Source organism: Ahaetulla prasina, chromosome 2, assembly GCF_028640845.1.
Source record: "Ahaetulla prasina isolate Xishuangbanna chromosome 2, ASM2864084v1, whole genome shotgun sequence".
In the NCBI taxonomy this organism is placed as follows: domain Eukaryota; kingdom Metazoa; phylum Chordata; class Lepidosauria; order Squamata; family Colubridae; genus Ahaetulla; species Ahaetulla prasina.
In genome coordinates, this window is record NC_080540.1 from 63991697 (window position 1) to 64011941 (window position 20245).

Consider the following 20245-nt stretch of genomic DNA (forward strand, 5'->3'; position numbering starts at 1 on the left):
GTCCAGAGATATTACTCCTTATAGGAATACGGTGTAGCTTGTCACTTTTTTCCCCCGCTCATGAGAGGGAGTGGGTGTTCATTTGCACACGTTTAAATATTTTCAGGCTGGCTGTTTGGAGCAATTCGTCAGTTCAGTATCCCAACTACAGTATTATTAGATCGGAGATAGCCACGTGAAGCTCCCGGCCAGCCCCGTCCATTTGATTGTGCGCAGAAACAGGATTAAGCTCTAAACTTAAACTGCAAACGTCATGGCTCTGTGTTGATCACAGCCATCATTATATATTGAGATAAAACCACTCTGGTCATGCGCAGAGGGTTGTTTTATTAATTCCGTGCGTTGCAGCGCTGAGTTTTGGCATTAATGAAACCATGGAGCTGAGCCCATACACTAACTCCAATTTTGCCCGTAGGGTTGAAATCATATGCACACTCCTTTATTTGGGAATAAAGCCTATTGAGCCATTGCCAGCCTGAGTAAACATGCACAGGAATAGACTAGTCTGCACAGCTGGTCTACCCTGACCTAAGATTGGTATCTCGTGCAAAACTCCGTTTTAGAGAAAGCCATCTTTCTGCCTTTCACCAAAATCAAAACCCGATAGCCACGTTGCAAGCTGGAATTTAAAAACGAAGGCTCCCTCCGAAAAACTTGCACAACACGACAGAAGTTACAGCTACTGCTAATTTACGTGGTAAAACGGGTTCTAAATCAAACGATATTGTCCAAAAATTAATTAAAAAATATATATAGAAGGAATTAAAATGGAATAGAGTGATTTCCGGCTCTAAAATGAATTTGTGCTGAAAGTAACCGAACCGTGGTAATCTCTATTCAGGACAGGGCAACAGAAAGTAAAAGTGCAGCACCTGAAGATTGGCCGACGGGGGTGGGGGGATGGGAGGTAGAGTTTCATTCCTATTGTTTTCTTTAAGAAGGTCAAGATAGTTTCCTCTCCCAACAATAGTTTGTGTAAGACAGACTCGGCCGAGAGCACTCAAGTGAACATCAAGGCCGAGCGAAAGATTCGAACTCGAGTCTTCCCAGGCTTAGTCGAACTAAGTGCAAACCCAACTCCATCCCCCCCCCCCCCAACTCTACGGGCGTGGAAAACAATGAACAGATGTCGGGGCGATGAGCAATTCCAGATTAACGTCGTCCTTTCACGCGGGTGTAAATTCCAAGAATGCCGCCCTCTCCGCTGGCTGGCTGGCATCGGCGCTGCCACATTATCCCACCCAGCCAGCAGCTCGACGCTGAGTCCAGAGGCTGCCGCCTGAGGTGCAGCTTAAAAGCTCGCTCTGGGTTGCAATAGGTTGACACACGGCGCACGCGCGTCTCCGCGAGCTCTTCCTTCGTCGCCTCCTCCTCCCTCCCTCCCTCCCTCCCCTCCCGGTTCTTTCCCTGCAGACACCGTCGCCTTTGCAACTTTTCTTGCACTTCGCACCAGGCGAGGGGAGCAGAAGGGCGTCCGCCTCGGCCGCGCAGCAACTAGCGCCGAGAAAAAGAGGAGCTGGCTTGTGCCCGCGCGGCTCAGAATGAAGTCGGGACTGTGAGGGAAGGGGGAGCGGCACTTTTTTTTCTTTTCTTTTTTGCGCCACCCCGGGACATGGATCGAAGCAGCTGCCGTAGCCTCCGCCGCCGCCACCATCGCCGTCCTGCGCTTTGATGCCGGAGGAGTTCGCCTTTTTCCCTTGCCCGTCTCTCGCTCGCTCTCTCGCAATGGAGGGGCTCCGCTGGGGCAAAGCTTGCCGGTGCCGGGCACCCGTGGCAGCGGGTAGGTAGACGGCGGGGAAGGAAGTCTGCAGGCGTCTTCGGGAGGCGTCGAGCCTCGCGCGGGAGGCGGCGGCGGCGCCGTGGCAGCGCTACCTGGCTGGGCTGATCTGCGATTGTCTCGGTTCGATCGCGGATGGACCTTGCGAAGGAGGCTTCTTCGCTCCAGCGCTGGAGCGGATCTCCCCTCGCCGCTCCCAGACCAGAACAACCCTGTCATTTGTCGCCGGAGAAGATTACGAGAAGTTGGGTTTTGGGCTTCCTCGATTGGATTACTTGGCTGCTAAACTAGACGGTTTCCTGATTCTCTTCTGGTCCCCTCGGCCGTCGTCTCTTCCTCCCTCCCCCTCCTCCCCACAATGGAGGTGAGTAGCACTTGGGAATGAGAAGGGTGTGTGTGCTTGAAACCCGCTTGCTCGGGGAGGAGGAGGGGAGGGCGATGGTTGGGGTTTGTTCCCAACCGTCCTAGTTTTGAGTCAAGAAAATCTGAGACGAAAACAAAACTTTTTTTTCCTTCTTGGAAAAGAAGAGCTTAGTCAGAGCTACTTGACCCCCCCCCCCATATTAGGTTTATGGTGGAGCTGATGAAAATAGGGTGAACCATATTTTCCTCTATTGGTCTCATAATGTTAAATTCCGGTTATGCATTAGGGCACGCACGCGCCCCAATCGAAACAACTACCTGTTGTTCTAAAGGATTTCTCCTTAGTCGTCCTTTGCTTTTAGAGTGAGTGATCGATTTCCTCGGAAAGCTGTTTTAATTCCTCCCTAAATCCACACGCTTTACCTCGCCTATCCAGTGGGTTTTAAAAGGGCAACTTTAACTGCCACTTTTAACTCGTGGGGATTGAAGAAACGGGAGTAATGGCAGCCTTGGAAAGGCCTGTACCTTTAAGGGGTTTTGGCTGGTGGCCAGTGGAAAAAAAAAAATCCCTGGACGACTTTCTCCTCCTCCATCTCGAGCCCTCAAGTTTTTGTTCTCGGGTTCTGTATGTTGTCACTTTGCATCTGCAAAGGGTCCCGCTTTTACTCGCGAGGGAGGATGGAATGGTTTTGTCTCCACCCGCTCCCCCAGGCCCTTTGATGCCCCAAATGTTCCGTGTTCAAAAAGTAGTGTGTGTTTGTTTTTAATTGTCAATTGTATGCTAAATTAGTTACAGTGGTGGGGTCAGTGAAAGTTCAGCTGCAGCCAGGAAAGTTTAGCTTTTCTCTCGGCGGGTGGGGTAGGCAAATTGCATAAACCGAGAGACAGTCCGGCGATTTTTCTTGCATTTGGGTTAATCGTGGGGTGAGACGAAACAAGTCGCTTTAGCCCACCGCCTGCTTTGCAGCGCTTGACTTGTTCCCTTTGTTGAAAATCTGGAAGTTATTGCAATCAAACTTAGGGACGCTTTGCCCCTTTTATATCCCCACCGAACCTGCGGGACAATTGGTTGGGTTGGCAAGTATCGGCTCCCAAAATCCGAGCCCGGCCTCTTGCAGCAATTCTCGCTGCGTTTTGCAACCCACCAGATTAGAAAGGGCTCCGCAGTCTGTATACCTACTTAACCCCAGTAGGACTGAGCCTTAAAACAACGGCCGTAAAACCAGATGTACCAACAGACTTTCCAGACCCCTTGCATTTTTATTTTTATTTTATTTTTTTGGAAAAAACGACGTCGCAAGCGGAGAAGGCCGCGCTCCGTTGTAGAGCGGGGAAAATGTATAAAAAGGTTCACCTTCCTCAGTGCTCCAAAGACGACCGGCTGCAAGAAGCCGTCTTTGATACCAACCCTCTGCAGATAAAGAAACCGGTTCCGTCCCGAATGAGTGGAGGGATCTGCTTGAGCGCGGTGCGTTTTCCTTGGGTGCCCCGTCCGGAATGGAGAGGGGTCCCGCCTCTGAGGTCCTTTCGGCTCTGAGTTAGGATGCACTGAATAAACTCAAAAGTAATGAATGTCACCAAAAGCCAAGAGGAAGGCGACAATAGATCAGCCGGCTTTCGTCTGGACCTAAAGTTTCGCGGTTGCGATTGCCCTCTATCGGGGAAGGAGGAGAATGCCTCCTCAGAGCAACCCGACGGAGTTTTAGCCAGGCGACTGACTTCTGTGCAATAAGGTATTTAAAGCTCTCCTCCTGTCTCTTCAGCCTGTGGAATCCCTTCGTCCCTTCGGCTTATATTTGAGCAGAATAGGGGTTTTGTATATAAAACCCAGTAAAATTTAGGATTCTGCTAGCGGAGTTTGCATGAAGCATATTCCGAGCATTCAGAGAGGCAGGATATCGTAATAAGGTTTTCCCCGGTGTCAGCAAAATAATACAATTGAGATTTTGCATCAGAAAAAGCAGCTCCACCGGACCATCCGTGCTCTGGGATTTTCTCCATTGGCATTTTACCCCCTTTCCCAAAAAGCCCTTGTTTTGACCCTCCCCACTCCCTGCTTTAGCAAGTTAGCCTAGGAAAACGTCCCGCCCTGGATACTGACCTCTGTGACCCTCAGATTCAACTTTCTCGTGAGTGGTTTATTCATGGATTAACACCATCAAATTGCACCTTGCAAGCCCACTGCTCTCGAGCAGCAAGCTGAAACTGAGGCCTGAAATCCTGAGCTGCATGGATGTAACACAGCGAAAGGTCACACGAGACGGAGAGAACGGGCCCAAGGCCACACGGGAAGCTTAGGCCGGAGGTAGGGGAAGCGATTGAATCGCCCCGATGGGCAATTGATAAACGAGCCTCCCTCCCTCCCTCTTCCGGTTTGTCCTCACGCTGTTTGCCTTCGACTAGGGACGGCTGTAGTGGCTTTCGCGGTCTCCCCGGCCCCATTTTCCCTCCCTTCTTTTGCTGGAGCGTGGAGGGCTTTATTAGGCATGAACTCTTTGCGCTTCAATCTGATGGAGAAATAAATCATTAGACGCGCAACTTCTCCGGCCGGTTCCCCAAAATTCTTCCAACCTTCTGTCACGTTGCATTTGGGGAAACCGCTTAGCTGGGCGCGACCGCGCCTTGTTTTCCGCCGGATTGAACCAAAACAAAGCGGCGCGAGGGCAAGCTGCAAGGGGCTCGGAATAGGCCAGATTTAAGTCCTTCGGGAGTCTTCCCGGTGCCAAATCTCCCGTCGGCGAGAGTTCAAGCATGTTAAAATGTGACTCGCGGGCCAGCTCCATTTCCCCGCTTCTTGAAGCTTCAAGAAGCCGTTATGACCCGCTCGTCTGGAAAGCCATTTTCCTTTTTACCCAGCACGAGGCCGAGGAGAATCCCTGCGTGGAAGAACCAGGCGAGCAATACGAGCCGGGCTGGGGGAGTGGGATTTCCAGGGGAATAAATCAAACTTTCCCAAGTGTTTTTTTGCAAGTCAAACCTGGAGGGCGATTTGCAGGCGGAGACGCGCCAAGCGCGATCCCGCCTTCTTTCTTGCCGGAGCACTCTGTACCCCATCTCTTGGGTGGTAGTTAAGGGCAGACCTGATTTTTTTGGGTGTGGGGTAATCCCATTGGAAATCCGCAGAATGGGCTTCCGAGAAGACCCGGTTAAGATTGAGGGGTGAGTGGAATTGTGCTCTGGTCAGGACAATAATACTGCAACCATACCGACCGGGTTTGAAACATCAATGTCCGTTGGCACGGGAGTGCGGAGAAAGCAACGCTGGATTGTGCTGCTTTCTCTTTTTAAAACTTGCAAATGGAAATGCCCATCGCAGGGTTATCTTTTTCCGTCTTCAAACTGCCTGAAACCCTCTGGACCTTTTCCTAGGCTGCTACTCTCCTCGCGGAAGGAGCCTTCCCAACCCAGCCATGCCTACGCGGCGAGCGAGCGCGCAGCTCGAAAGTTGCTCGCTCGGCGCCCTCCGACTAATTCGCGGTGTTTGCGCGCGGGGAAGCCCGTGGTTACGCGTGAAAGGCAGACCCGCCCTCCGCGGGCGAATCGGTCTGCGGTGGTTCCGGGAGCTTTCTGCTTCATCGGGGCAGCGGCTCTGAAACTGTCCGGTTCTCAAATCCGGGCTCGATGTAATTGTTACGGTATAAATGATTTAAGGTGCTCCAAGGCTACCCCTGAACAGGAGACAGTCACTTCTAGCTGCGAATGAATCACGAAAATCTGGATAGAAGCAGGGACGCTAATTGCTTTGAGTTACCCCATTGGGGGTTTATTACCTTGTCTCCCGTTCCCGCCAGTGATGCAGAAATGGAGACAGCTCCTCTCCTTCCATTGAGAAGGCTTGTCACAACCCTTGAGCTCAAATCCTTCTACCCCATCACTCCAGGATTCACTTGAAGAGATTCTTCCCCAAAATGATAGGCCATTGCTTGCCCTGCCACAGCTTCCCCCCCCTTCCCCTTCTGGGGTTCTTTGAAGGATTAGTGCTCAAAAATCCTGTGTGGTGTGTGTTTGTATGTGTGTGTGTTTTCACTGCTTAATCTCTTTACTGTCTCCGTCCACCTGCTTCTCCTGACAAGGGTGGCCAGCCGTGGAACCCAGCAGCACCCAGCTCGCTGCACCATAACTGGGTTGTGCCCCAAAGCCATGGTCTTGTCTACTACAGTCTGGGAGGAGAAAGAGGAGGAGGAAGAGAGGGAGGACCGTGGGCTGGGTACCGCTCAGTTTTCCTTCAGTATCTGGGCTGCTTTGAGAGTTAGTCAACACTGAGCTCCAACAGTGGGGCAGTTGGGTGGATGAATGCACTTGGAGCAGCAGGCAGTGGCTTGGCCATTGCACTGTAGGAACTCATTGGGGAGAAGGGCCGCTGCTGCTTCACAGAGAATTCTCCCCCCCCCCCACCAGGCTGGACTTTGTTCACTTTTGAAATGGTCTGAGCCACACAATAACAGTCAAATCAGTCTCTTTCCTTTTCCCTCCCCTACAGAAGTCCATGGGAGCAATAATGCAAAGTGGAGCTTTATGGACAGGGGCAATGACTTCCAAGTACCTTTTGTTGGGTCTGACCATCTTCTCTTCGCTTCTCCAAATCATGATAGAAGCCAGCTCTTGGTGGTAAGCTTTTTAATTCTATTTTTATCACTTTCTAATCACCCACACACTATATAGGTATGTCTGTCTTCGGTTTCCAGATAATATGAAGAAGGAAGGCCCAGATAGTTCCTGGAAAATGTAATTACTTGATTTATGAATCCCTAACCATTTTTTTTCATTCTGTTCCTTTAGTGAACTCTCTGCCACATATATGTAATAATTTGAATTCTCTATGGAACCAACTGTAATAGAAACTAAATAAAATGTGAAGTTGAAATGAGAATATTGAGCTTTCAACATAAGCACATATACACAAAAGTGAATCATGGGAGCTACTTTAAAATAATGGTTTTAATAACTTTCTGTTATTCTTTTCTCTGAAAGTATATAAGGCTATAGATTCTGTATACATATAGGGGTAAGCCCTATTGATCTTAAAGTTAATTTCTGGAAACAGTTCTGCTGTCTGATTAACAGACATTTATCATTAAAACACATATTTGAGTTATTTCATTTATTTCATGATGCTTCTAGAAATTGCCTAGTTAAGATATATGTTCACACAGTTCACTAGTTTATATACAAACTGTATATTTTGTTTTATTTAACTTGTTAATTTTATTGATGTTCAATATGTTTTAGGTAGTAATACGCTGATATTACAGAGTTTTTTTCAAAAAAGTATATGGTAGGTTAGGATTTAAATGCCTTCAGAGAGAGAGTGTGTGTGCGCGTGTTTAGTAGGTTATCAAAAATGTAGGGAGAGCGCAATAATTTAAAGCTAAGAGGGCAAATGTATTTAGATAAATGCATAACTTGATTTTTGTCTTCCTAACTTTATGCAGGTGGTTTTACTTTAGTATTTCAAATATTCAACAAGTCTTTCTTCCCACTTTGGCCACTATGCCTAGAACATCTCTGAACCTTACTTCCAACTAAATCTGCTATAGGACTGGGGTCCATGTCCTGCATGTGCATTTAGTTTCTGTATTTGAGCTGTCTCTTATTAATATAAGTCTTCTCCTTTTACAGGTCTCTAGGTATGAACCACATGAATCCTATGAACCCTGTCCAGATGCCAGAGGTGTATATAATTGGAGCCCAACCTCTCTGTAGCCAATTGGCAGGGCTGTCTCAAGGACAAAAGAAACTCTGCCATTTGTACCAGGATCACATGCAATACATTGGAGAGGGTGCAAAGACAGGGATCAAAGAATGCCAGTATCAGTTCCGCCACAGAAGATGGAATTGTAGTACTGTGGATAATAACTCTGTCTTTGGCAGAGTCATGCAGATAGGTAGGAAGTACTTAGTATTTCTGTATGTTATATACTAGAAAACTTTGCCAGGTTCTTTATGTGCCACTGAAGAGCATCAAGAATGCAAATGTTAAAATGCGTTTGGCAAAAAAAACCAAAATCCTTCTGAGCAAGCAGCCATTGTGAGACTGACAGTTATATAGAAAAGAGATAAATAATACTGAAGTTCACATCCCATCCCCAAAATAAACCTGTTTTTAGGACAGGAGATTGGAAGCAGATTTGGCTGGCCTAGGATCATTTTCATATCAAAACCATGTTACAGTTGAATTTTGTCTTTAGATTAATCACCTTAATTTTTCATACCATTATATCAAGTCTATTCTGGACTATTATATTAATACATAATTTTTCAGCCCAAACTTGTGTACACACACACACACACATATTGAAATCTCATTACGTTTAAAGGAAAATGTAATGAGACTTCAACAGGAAAAGTAAGTTCAGGATTGTAGCTTTCTGAAAACAAGCTAATTTTCATTAAAGAAATTTAAGCTATGATGTGAATTACATTGGTGTTTGCAGACATAATACTTTGAATAAGGCCAAGTGTGTATCTATGCGTGTATATGCACCAATAGATACATAGATGATACATATACTTAAGCGATTGCTATTCTTCATAAAAGATCTCTTTAGTAGGATTATATCTTTTGTCACTATATTTTTGATATATATTGTTTGCTGATGAGTTTATACCAGCAGAATTCTATTTTACACTTTACAGAGGTCTTATCTCTGATAACCCCATTGAATTTGATGGGTTCAGCTCACAGCATCATTATAGGTTGCTGTTGGTTGACTGATGGATTGTTGTTTTCTCCCCTTATCCGCTTGTAGTAATGACATCTGAATATTTAAGTCTGTACATCCGATCTAGCCCTTCCCCCAATTTAACTCACAGCTTGTGTATAATATCATTTCAGAATACTGAGATCTAAATCTAATTTTACATTCCTCTTTTTGAAACAGGATAGGAAAGGATTGGAATGACTTTAAAATTAGATTAAAAATAACTTCATTTAAGAATTGAGTAGGCTTCTGCTTTGCTTGAAGGGATGCTGTTAAGTCACATTTACTCTAAAAGTTAATTTTATGTAAAATAACCTTTACAAAATCTCAAAACATTTTCCATGCCCTTTTTAATGAAGTAAGTGAAAACACTTGCTTTTTGAAGACTTAAATATTCTCCTGCAGCTTTGCATTATAATTGCTGTTGAGGGAGGCTTTGAATAAAGTTGTTAATTGTTAATATGGTATGTATTCCATAGATATGAAGTGCTAAAAGCCTGAAATTATTTCAGATATTGGCATAGATACATGTGTCTAGGACTTGAAGATTGGTTTTATAACATCTCAGTTAACACAACCTATACAAAGTTTGCAACTATCAGTGCTAGAACTACTTCCCATTTTAATTTCAGGCCTTCGATTCCTGCTCATAATATATCTGCATTTATTTCATTTGATTTAAAATGGCAATAACCCATTTAAGTTAATTACAAGTCAGGATGTTTGCATCCAACTTTTTAGATCATGAAAATGTTAGTAAGAACAACTAATGTGAGAAATTTCTCCAAAGCAGTGAGAAATTGTCATTTCATATTTCAGCCTACTTTAAGTAAATTATAAAATAGATTGTTGTTTCTCTTTACCCAGACACCTGTTTCTTGCTTAAACACTGTTCTACCTCACTACAAATCCAGCTACAATGAGTGTACTCGTTACAAAGGATAGAGCCTATTGGCTCTTTTTCTTGCGTTTCTCAGAATTTTTGTGAGAAATTCTTAGCTGATTTGATTTGAAAGAATACTTGAAATATTTTGTGTAGAATTGCAAGGTTGTACAATTTCTTCATCTAAATTTAAGTAAAGAGTAAAAGTCTAATGATTAGATTTATGTCTTCATTGCTGAAATGAACAAATCAGATATCGATGAAGTATATTGGTGTTGTTGCTTTAAGAGATGACTCTTAAGGTAGAATATCTCTTACAGTTATTTTTATTTGTGAAATAGCACAAGCTTTGGCATTAAGTGCAGTGAGATATGAATCAGCATACATAACTGCTGGCACAAGTATTTCTTTGTTTTCTGAACAATCCTGGAAAGTTGGCTGTGTAATATTTGGGTACTTTTGCTCTGGCTAGATGAAACAGTAGATGATAACAAACCAAACATTTTCTGAAAATTTTGTCTATGACTTGATCTCCAAAAGTTGAAACGCGGTCTTTGGGTTGGGAGCTGAGAATGCTCGTCGAAATCAATATAGCTTAGTACCCTACCATATACTTGAATAAAAGTATATGATAAAAAAAAGTCCTGTACTTGGTATTCACTTAAATCATGGAAACCACTAAATCAGTGGTATTTAAAAAGCTAAACTCTGAGTAAGATTACATTTTAAACTAACTTTTGAGCCATGTAAGCAAATGTTCTTACTTGTTCTGAAGACTTTCTTTCAAATTTATGTATATGGAGGAAAGGATTTTGCTTGTTTGAAATGGACAAAGATTAACGTCATCTTTTTCTGATGTAAAGGTATCATGTTTATGCTTAGCACAGGATAACGAACTTCCAAACAAACCAACACTCTGTTGCTGGCAGAGAGACTTCTAATATTGTCAGAGTTGATGATATTTGTCTTAAACATGCCACAAATAAATTTATTCCATCTGTTGTTTTTCTTAAAGTATACCATCTCTGCCTTTTTCCCCCCATGCCATAGTCAAAAATTTTCTCTTAAAATATACTTTTGGGGAAAAACATAAAACCTAAATCCTACTAATATATATAGTCGCCATATGTATGCAAAAGGAAGTAAAGTGTTTATGAACTTAATTTGAACCATACTAGGATAAAAAGTCGTATGGCTTCTCCATTATTCATATAGATATATTAAAATAAATCAGATTTTAGCATACTACAAAATTAATTCGGAATAAATTCCTGACTGGCACAAAACTGACAGCAAACTTCTTTGAGATAATATAATTTTAAAACCTTTGTTTTAAATACAACCCTCTTTGCTTTTAAAAATGTAGCTATATATATTTAAACTAATTAATCTGTCTTTTATTTGGAAAAACCTGGAATGAGAGGATTTTAGAATTTAGGACACAGCATTGTAAAGGATTGACATTCAAATCATTGCATAAGGCCATGTTTTATCTTTGGTAACAGTCTCCTTAGTTACAATTTTAAAAAACTATAGACAGTTGCTCAATATGGCTAAAATTGGAAGAAATCAGAATGAAACTAGCCAATTTTATTAAACCTCTATGGATTTGAGTAACCTGTTAACTAAAGAATTTTCCATCAGACTATTCAAATAACTAGCCCATTTCGGTAGCCTGGATCTATTACTTGAAAGCATCTCTGAAAATTCTTTACATTTTTCAGGACATTTTGTATAAAGTACATTTCTAGAAAATACATCAACCATTTCTTGATCAGTTTGTAAACCTCATCAGAAGAGCAGAACCTTCTTTTCCAGTATAAAATCATTGTTAGTTTATCAGATACTCCAAAAGGGTGAATTTTGGAACAAGTCAAGAGGATTTTCCCATAGGTTTTTTTTTAAAATAAGAACTTCATCCAATACCCACAAGTTTGGTCAAATATTATACTTAACGTTCACTTGATATGCCCTATTTTTCAAAAGTACATTAATCCGTTGGGGAAAGTTCTTCCATTGTAAAAGTAATATATCTTCTTTGACAAATAAATACATGCATTTTGGATTCCAGTGCTGAGCAGCTTCTCTTTCTCCCTTCTTCTTTTGTAGGCAGCCGTGAAACTGCTTTTACCTACGCTGTCAGTGCCGCTGGCGTGGTGAATGCCATGAGCCGAGCCTGCCGAGAGGGAGAGCTCTCTTCCTGTGGCTGCAGCAGGGCTGCCCGGCCAAAAGATCTACCTCGGGACTGGCTGTGGGGGGGCTGTGGAGATAACATTGATTATGGCTACCGTTTTGCCAAGGAGTTTGTGGATGCCCGTGAGCGAGAGCGGATCTATCAGAAAGGATCTTATGAGAGTGCTAGAATTTTGATGAACATACATAACAATGAGGCAGGAAGAAGAGTAAGTAGCTCAAAAGGAGATTCTTTTCATCTATTTGCTCTTAACTGATAATTGTAAACATGTACGCTGCTGCGTAATTTACAGAAAGGCTGACTTTCATTAATTCCTATTCACGCGTTTGTTTTTTTCCCATAAGCTGTCTTGTTTTTGAATTTGTTTTCTTGAACAGACCTGATGAATAAGTGCAGAAATGATTATTATAATTTTTATTAATACCACTACTACTAGAGGTTGACTAGACAGGATACCTCAATTTAGATTAAGACAGATGGGCCATTTTAAATAATAATAATAATAATAATAATAATAATAATAATAATAATAATAATATTATTATTATTATTATTATTATTATTATTATTATTATTATTATTATTATTATTATTATTATTATTATTATTATTATTATTATTATTATTATTATTATTATTATTATTATTATTATAATAAAAAAAAAACCCAGGAGTTTACAATCTGAGTGGCACTGCAACAGCTAATGCTTGATTTCCTTCCTGTACATAGGGCTGAAATTATACTTTTTCCCCGCCCAGATTCTTCTGGTAAAATTGTGCAAGTCACATTAAATTTTTTGCAGAATAGAGTTTTATTAGCTTATATTTCCTACCCATCCAGTTTTCTCTGGAAGGGATGAAAGAAGAAGCATATTTACTAGAGCGAAATGTTCTTGTGTGGGGCTATTTTCAGTCTTCCTTATAAGGCTATGGAAAAAAAAGTGCCACCTTCTCTGTATTATTAGAGAACAGGCTTTTCTGTGGTGGAAGTTGGTTTTTATGGCTTTTTTAATCTTCAAAATCTTTTAAACGAATGAGTGTAAACTTCATTTTATTGCCCTGAAGTGGAAGGAGCCAAAATCATTATTTTTCCTACAACTGACGGTGCCAGGAGAAGTCGGCTAGAGACTTTACACTTGTGTTTCAAGGTGAATTAAGATGAAGGATAATTGAAAATTAATAACATTTAAATGTGACAAGAAGGCATCTGAAAGCCTTGGGAAGGCCAACATGTTGCTAGAAAGAAGAAAAATGACTTTTCACAGTTGCCTGTGTCGGCTTTGAGTGGTTCCCTGCTACCACCCCTTTTGAGCCGCTTTCCTGCCTTGCCATTTGGCAGGGTTTGAACTCCCCCCTTTTTAATGCTGGGTGGAAATGGCATTCAGCATCTACCTAATGTGTCAGACCCCAGGATTTTTGGGGCTGTGTCAACACTGACTCATGTCTATTTATACAGGGTAAATTATCAAGGTCTCCTTGCCAAGACTTTACAAAGAGGATATTGCGGTGTCGGCTTGTCCCCCACCCAGAGGTGTTCTGGGGTTTTCTCTTTTGGATGGAGTCACTTGGCTGTGCATGGAGACTAGTGTGGGAGGGAGATGCTGAACTGGAATGGAAAATCTGCTCTAGGAGCAGCACATCTTTCCAGTATGAAAATGGGGGGGTTGAAAAGAAAAATCTGATGCAATTCTACTATCAATGAGCCAGTCAACTGATTGGTCAAATATCATGGATTTTTTTTTATCCAGTCTAAAGGTGGTAGGTAAAACTTGTAAGTCTAAAGGTGGTATGTACCACTTGTAAGTTTTATTTTTGCTGGAAATCTAGTTTTTCTCAGGTTCAATTATTTCCAGTTTTCCTTCTTGAAATGTTACCTACCAAAGTTGATTACCTTTTTTCTACTGCTCTTTCTTTTCGTTATTGGGAGAGTTGACATCACAAATCTGCAGATTGCTGAGCAGAACCAAGCAACTTCAAATTGAATAGAGAAGGGAGGGACTGGATACCTTGTCATATTGGTGAACCAGGAGGCAGTGGTGCAGATAGGTGATCACACCAGTTAGTGTTCATGCAAGGAGTGAGCTTGTGCTTTCTTGAGGATGATAACCCATTTATCAGCCATGGATAAGTGGTCTTTGATCCTGCTCATTTTTTTTGTTATTGCTGCATTGTTTGGTTGTTGCAAATCAGGAAGTGGAAAAGAGAAGAAAAACAAAATCTGTGGACCTGAAACGTAATTGTTTGGACACATTCTTTCACTCACCTATTGTACTGGTTTTTGAAACGGTTTCCAATAATAATAAGATAAAGGCAAAGATACTCTCAAATCAAACTCAACTTCTGTTGGACTATATAAATGAAAATAAGTTTGCCATTGCCTTCTTCTGGCTAACTAGTCTCTCAATCAAAACTAGGTCTCATTCTTCTCAACTTTTTTGGAATCAGCCAATATTAGATAGCTAAGCTACTATCTGTGGTTCAAATAAAATAAGATGGAATTCTAAGGATTTAACAGCTGGACAGCCATTTTTGAAAGAGAGAAAGCTATTTATCTAGGTTAACCTACTGAAAAAAAAAATCTGAATATCTAGGAAGCTGCTTCATGTAGTTATGTAGGAGAAGTGAGATAAAACTGATATATTATTGTACTGGAATTGGAGGTCTGTGTATGCTTGGACCAAGTATTAGAATATGAGACTTTAGACTGGCATAATTTGTGTAATTCTAAGACATTTGTCCCTATTCAGCAACCACAGAAGGGTATTGATTGGAAAAGTGTGATCAGGTCGCATATCTCAAGATTGATCAGATGTTTGTCCCATTCCTTTTTTAGGGCATCTAATAATGCCTGGCATCTTTTTTTCCCCCTGTCCCATCCAGCATGCTAAGGAAGTATAAAACAATCTTTAATCTTACATAACACCCTTGAACAAACTCAAGAAGTTTTCCATGGTGACTTAAGCTCATTAATGCCGACAGGTGTAAGTGGGTCCATCAACTTTGCTAGCACTTTCTCATACTTTCTGATCCTGCCAACTTAGTATAATTTTGTAGCATAGGATGGAGTATTCTTTGACCCTGACCATCAGCATATGGTGAACCATTTGCAGACAAGTTGGAGATGACATAAACAGATGACCATGATTATTTATTCCAGTGTTGTTGCTTTCTGAGACCGTTTACACATTTAAAAAAAATTCCAGTTTGCATGCAAAATTTGTGAGTGATTTCCATGTTTTCAGTGCTAATAAAAAAGGTCAAGAAGAAAAACCTCCAGAGATATGGGAAAAAATCATTCAACTAATGCAATGAACTACTGCATATATTCTTTGGCCACCAAGTGAGAAGAAGGACTTATTGGAAAAGATCCTATTGTTGGGAAAGATTGAAAGCAAAAGGAGAAGGGGAACAGCAGAATGAGATGGTGTCATCAATGCAATGAATATGAGTTTGGGAAGGCTTGGAGACAGTGGAGGATGTGGGAGCTGCCATACTATGATCCATGAGGTCGCAAAGTATCAGACACAATTTAGCAACTGAACAACACAAACTACATACAATTGCTGTGGACAATTAATTGTCTTTTCATGGATTCATTTTTAGTGAAATTTGTGAGATGGCAGTATCATGTCATAGAACGTTGGGAAGATACCAAATTAATCAGATTTCTGTATCAGTGCTGATAGGGCAGTTTTGTCTCTATATTTCAGCAATTTGTAGCTTGATTTTTAATATTTTACAGTTTACATGCAAACTGGAATTTTTTTTAAATGTGTAAACGGTCTCAGAAAGCAACAACACTGGAATAAATAATCATGGTCATCTGTTTATGTCATCTCCAACTTGTCTGCAATATTTTACTTTGCTGTTTAAACTAACTTTCTAAAACGAAACATTTTGTAACGGATAATGCTGTGAAGGTTTTCAGCTGAATATGGAGGTGCAGGTCATAGTAACATGGACTTTTATATTTGCTGTTTCTTTTCCCTCCATTATTTTTATACAAAAACGATAAACGGGCCTATAAATAAGGAAGCAGATAAAATATATTGTCAGACAAACCTGTCAAAAATTCTTACTATATTGGGTATGATGTGACAACCAACAGTTAAGACTGGGGGAGTTTTTGTAAAAAAAAAAACCAATGAAACAAGGTAAATGAAATTTTAATCAGCTTTCCAAATGAGTGTTTTCTGGATGTTTTAACTTTTATTGTTTTAAATTGTTTTAACTGTTTTACCAATTTTAGAATTGTAAACTACCCAGAGTCACTTGTTTGAGATGCGCTGCTTCAGGAATTGAATAAATAAAAAAAAAAAATTGTTACTTAGCAGCAGGAGATTTCAAAGCAGGTGAGCATTCTGGAAGGTAGAATAGACTGGTGTCAAGTGAAGAGATGCTATCATTTGCAGTTCTTTCCCCAATGGGTAATGCATATAAAAGTAGTTGTTTTGTTTATTTTACGACTGTTTATATTTTGCGACAGTAGGACTCACTTTTCTTCTTCTGACTCCTACAGACAGTGTATAGCTTGGCAGATGTAGCCTGCAAATGTCACGGTGTGTCCGGATCATGCAGCTTAAAGACCTGTTGGCTGCAGCTGGCTGACTTTCGCAAGGTGGGCGATGCTCTGAAGGAAAAATACGACAGTGCTGCCGCTATGAAACTCAATCTCCGTGGCAAACTGGTTCAGGTGAACAGCCGCTTCAATGCACCGACTATTTATGACCTGGTGTACATTGACCCTAGTCCTGATTACTGCGTGCGCAACGAGAGCACTGGGTCTCTGGGCACCCAGGGCCGACTCTGCAATAAGACTTCAGAAGGCATGGATGGCTGTGAACTTATGTGCTGTGGCCGGGGCTATGACCAGTTCAAGACTGTGCAGACAGAACGCTGCCATTGCAAGTTCCATTGGTGCTGCTACGTGAAATGCAAGAAATGCACAGAGATTGTGGACCAGTTTGTCTGCAAATAAGTGGGTTGGGTGGGAGAACCTCTTCCAGTCCTTCAGCAGGGGAATTGCCCTAAATGATCTCAGTTCTTATTTATAGTGCCCAATGGGTTGCTTTCCTTGTTTATATGTTAAATCTTTTGCAAAGAGAAATGATGGGGAAATCTTGTTACATCCAGCTCTGATTGTGCATAGTTTTATATTTTTTGCAATAATGGGGGGTGGGTGGGGGGGAGGAATTGACAGAATATTTATTTGCATATTTGGGATTTAAGATTTAACAATAGCAACGAAAATAGGATAGCTTAAAAGGATATCCATTCTATCCCAAAACAGTCACAAGAAACATGGTATAAATGCAGTAGATGAGGTATTGGTGTCCCATGCTTTAGATCAGAGTATGGCTGGACTTGGTAATATAAAAAAATCTGGACATGAATTTTGTTCATAACTTTAGTGACCAAAAAATAATAAAAATAAAAATGTTCTAATGATAATGATTAGTTGATCTGTAAAATTTTAGCACAACATTCTTCAAACTTATTTGCATGACCACCTGCAGAGATGGGTAAAAGCATAAGGTCCCTAAACTACTGTTGTGCTGCTAGGTAATTAAATTAATTTGAGTTTTTTCATTTATTCTTGGCCTACATATGAACATTCACTGAGTGAGGACTGGGCGTATAAAGATGCTAGGAAGGAAACATGCACTTCTTTCACTATCATTCACATAATGCATTTTTCAGAAGACATAGTATTTGAATTAGCAAATGCAATTTCTTAAAAATTACAAACAAAATCAAGAGGAAGAAAACATGACTTTAACTATTCATTGTAAATCAAAGCAATATTTGGAATACTGCAAGTTGCAGTGAAATAAGCATGTCTCATGCATGTTTAGACAGCCTTCTGCCTTAGTTTAAAATAATATTAATGAGTTAACGTTGGGATTTCCTGAAGTGTGTGTGCTAAATAATGCTAGAAACTGAATTATTGTGCATTACAAAAACAAGATTCTTTATTTTTAAAGTGCTATGGGTAGTAGTTTGTTTCTTTTCAGAAATGGCAGTTGGCTGATAGCATTGTGGAATTGAGAACTCTTGGCTGTCCTGTAGAGCAGCTTGATAATTTAAAAATAGGCAGTGTGGCAAGCAATACCCTCTTCATCATCCTGTGCTACTTTTGTTTGCTTTAATGCACAATGCTTTAAAAATATATTGTGGCTATGCACAACTGCTCAGACTATATTTGAGCAGTTACTTGTATATGGGAAAACTCTGGTCTGTTGGTGTCTAGTATCTCAAACCTTTTCTCATGCATATACGTTGTCAGTACAAACTACAAACCAATGATTTCTTTAAGAAAAAAAGAACATAAAGTCTGTTCAAGTTACCAGACAGTTTCTTTGTTTAGACTAAGCATATTATTATCCTCCCCCATTTTTAAAAACACTGTCAATTCACTTAAGGGGTTTTATTTGGGTTGGACGCTGGCCTCCCTTTTTCTAGGGTTTAAAAATTGTTGAAGGGCAAGTCAGTCACAATTTAACTTTCTCTTTTTCCTTTCAGAAAGTATTGGATTTTTCAACTTGGTTTAGTGAAAGATTTGGCATGATCTGAATTGTTGGTTGTGCACTTGAGCTCAGAATTCCAGAAAGTTTAATGTACGGTTTAGAACAGCCTGGCTCAACCTGGTTCTCCACCCAATGCTGTCCTTAATGTCCCACCACTTAGCTGGGATGAGCTGAAACAGATTTATTGCAAGTTCATTGTTGCTAGTAATGGAAACAAGTTTTCTTAGGCAAATTATACCTTCTCCTTTTTTATAAATAAATAAGTTCTGTGGTAAACTAGCATATTATACTGGCGCAGAAGCCATAGTAAATCTCTGTATTGTTTCAATTTTAGTACATGTGCTGTTGAAGCATGTTTTGGCAAGGCATTTAGTAGAATTGGAACAATACAGAGAAAATTAGCATGGCCCCTTGTACAGGGATAACATGCCCGTTTTCATGTAAGAAGAGAATCTTTTTTCCCTTTAAACAAATTTAATGCATTCTTCAGCTTCCAAGACCTCACCCAAATTCACCCACCCCAATAAATATAAGCAGATTGGAATTAATGCCAGACTTCCACCTTTCATTAACATACCAGAAGTTTCATTTCTCACAGGCTGTGAGCTTTCTCATTAATGCCATCATGATTATCAGCTTTTACAATGATGATTGCTCTTAATTTATTGTGCAAGGAAATATTTACTTCCATGGTTCCTAGTATTTGCAAACCAATGGCAACAAGAATTTTCATAAATAAATAAAGCACTAGTTCCTTGAATACGTCACTTTTGGTTTTTATTATACAAAAACCACATTTTAAAATTATGTTGAACACTTATCCTTTATCATGACTTCTGCCTATGAGCAGAGAGGTCAAATGATCCTAGCTATAAAAAATGCTATTTAATGTAAAATACTTCACTTTATTCTTCAGATATTATGTAAATCTACTATGTTCTCCTCTTCGTTCTGTACATTTAATGTACATAATTTTGCTCATGTGATTTGTATATTTCCTTGGGTTTTTTTAAAGGCTTATGCCATATTGGAAGATAGACTATAAAATAAAATGTTGGTTATATATTGGGAGATGATTTTAATTCTTTCAGGAGAGGTATTTTGTTAAAAAGACACTTATTTTTATTCTGCCTCTGCTATTTTTATAAATAAATCAAGGCAGCAAACCTACTTTTAATGCTCCTTCCTCCTATTTTTCCTACAACAACCCTGTGAGGTGGATTGGGCTGAGAGTTTTATTGTAAAACAGACAATGTTCTCAGGTGGATTCTTTATCAGTATAAATATAAGTATAGAGATTCTTTATGGAATATTGAAGCTGCAATTGTATTCTACAGAATATTGAGAATACTGAACTCTAATTTTTAGAAAATAATTGATGAATGACTGAAGCCAAGGGATAAGGCAAAAGTACCAGTGATCATCCCTAACTATTTTTTATTATTTAATATTTGCATTCTAGCTTCACTTGGAAGCATGAAAGAAACAGTGTTTGCAATGTGACATGTCACTAATACCCCTTACTCATACGGAAAACATACATGTTTCAATTAAATGTGTGTTTCTGATTTGTGATAGGTGTTGTTGCTAGTCATTTTGTTAATAGGAAGGCCACACCGCCATAACAGTCATATTTTAAAATATAAAAGGGGAAGGATCATAATGCATTCTGCTTTAAAATCAAGGGTATCCACTAGGGCTCCATTACACTTTTTTATTAACTAGGAGTATTGTTAACAGAGGAGTCCATGGGGGTAGGGTCAAAAAAGTTGATGTAGCCTTGATGCAATTAAAACCTTG

The 20245-nt window shown here is 40.4% G+C and overlaps 1 protein-coding gene and 1 non-coding gene across 2 annotated transcripts; both read left to right on the forward strand.

Moving 5' to 3' along the window:
- Positions 1-1400: 1400 nt before the first annotated feature.
- Positions 1401-19516, forward strand: WNT5A (Wnt family member 5A). The gene is made up of 5 exons (XM_058168308.1): positions 1401-2141; positions 6621-6748; positions 7760-8025; positions 11834-12126; positions 16438-19516. Exons 1-5 carry the CDS (start codon positions 2136-2138, stop codon positions 16894-16896), a joined length of 1152 nt encoding a protein of 383 aa, XP_058024291.1. The 5' UTR covers positions 1401-2135; the 3' UTR covers positions 16897-19516.
- Positions 18796-18905, forward strand: LOC131193756 (U6 spliceosomal RNA). The gene has a single exon (XR_009154014.1). It is a non-coding gene; the product is annotated as a U6 spliceosomal RNA (small nuclear RNA).
- Positions 19517-20245: the final 729 nt, after the last annotated feature.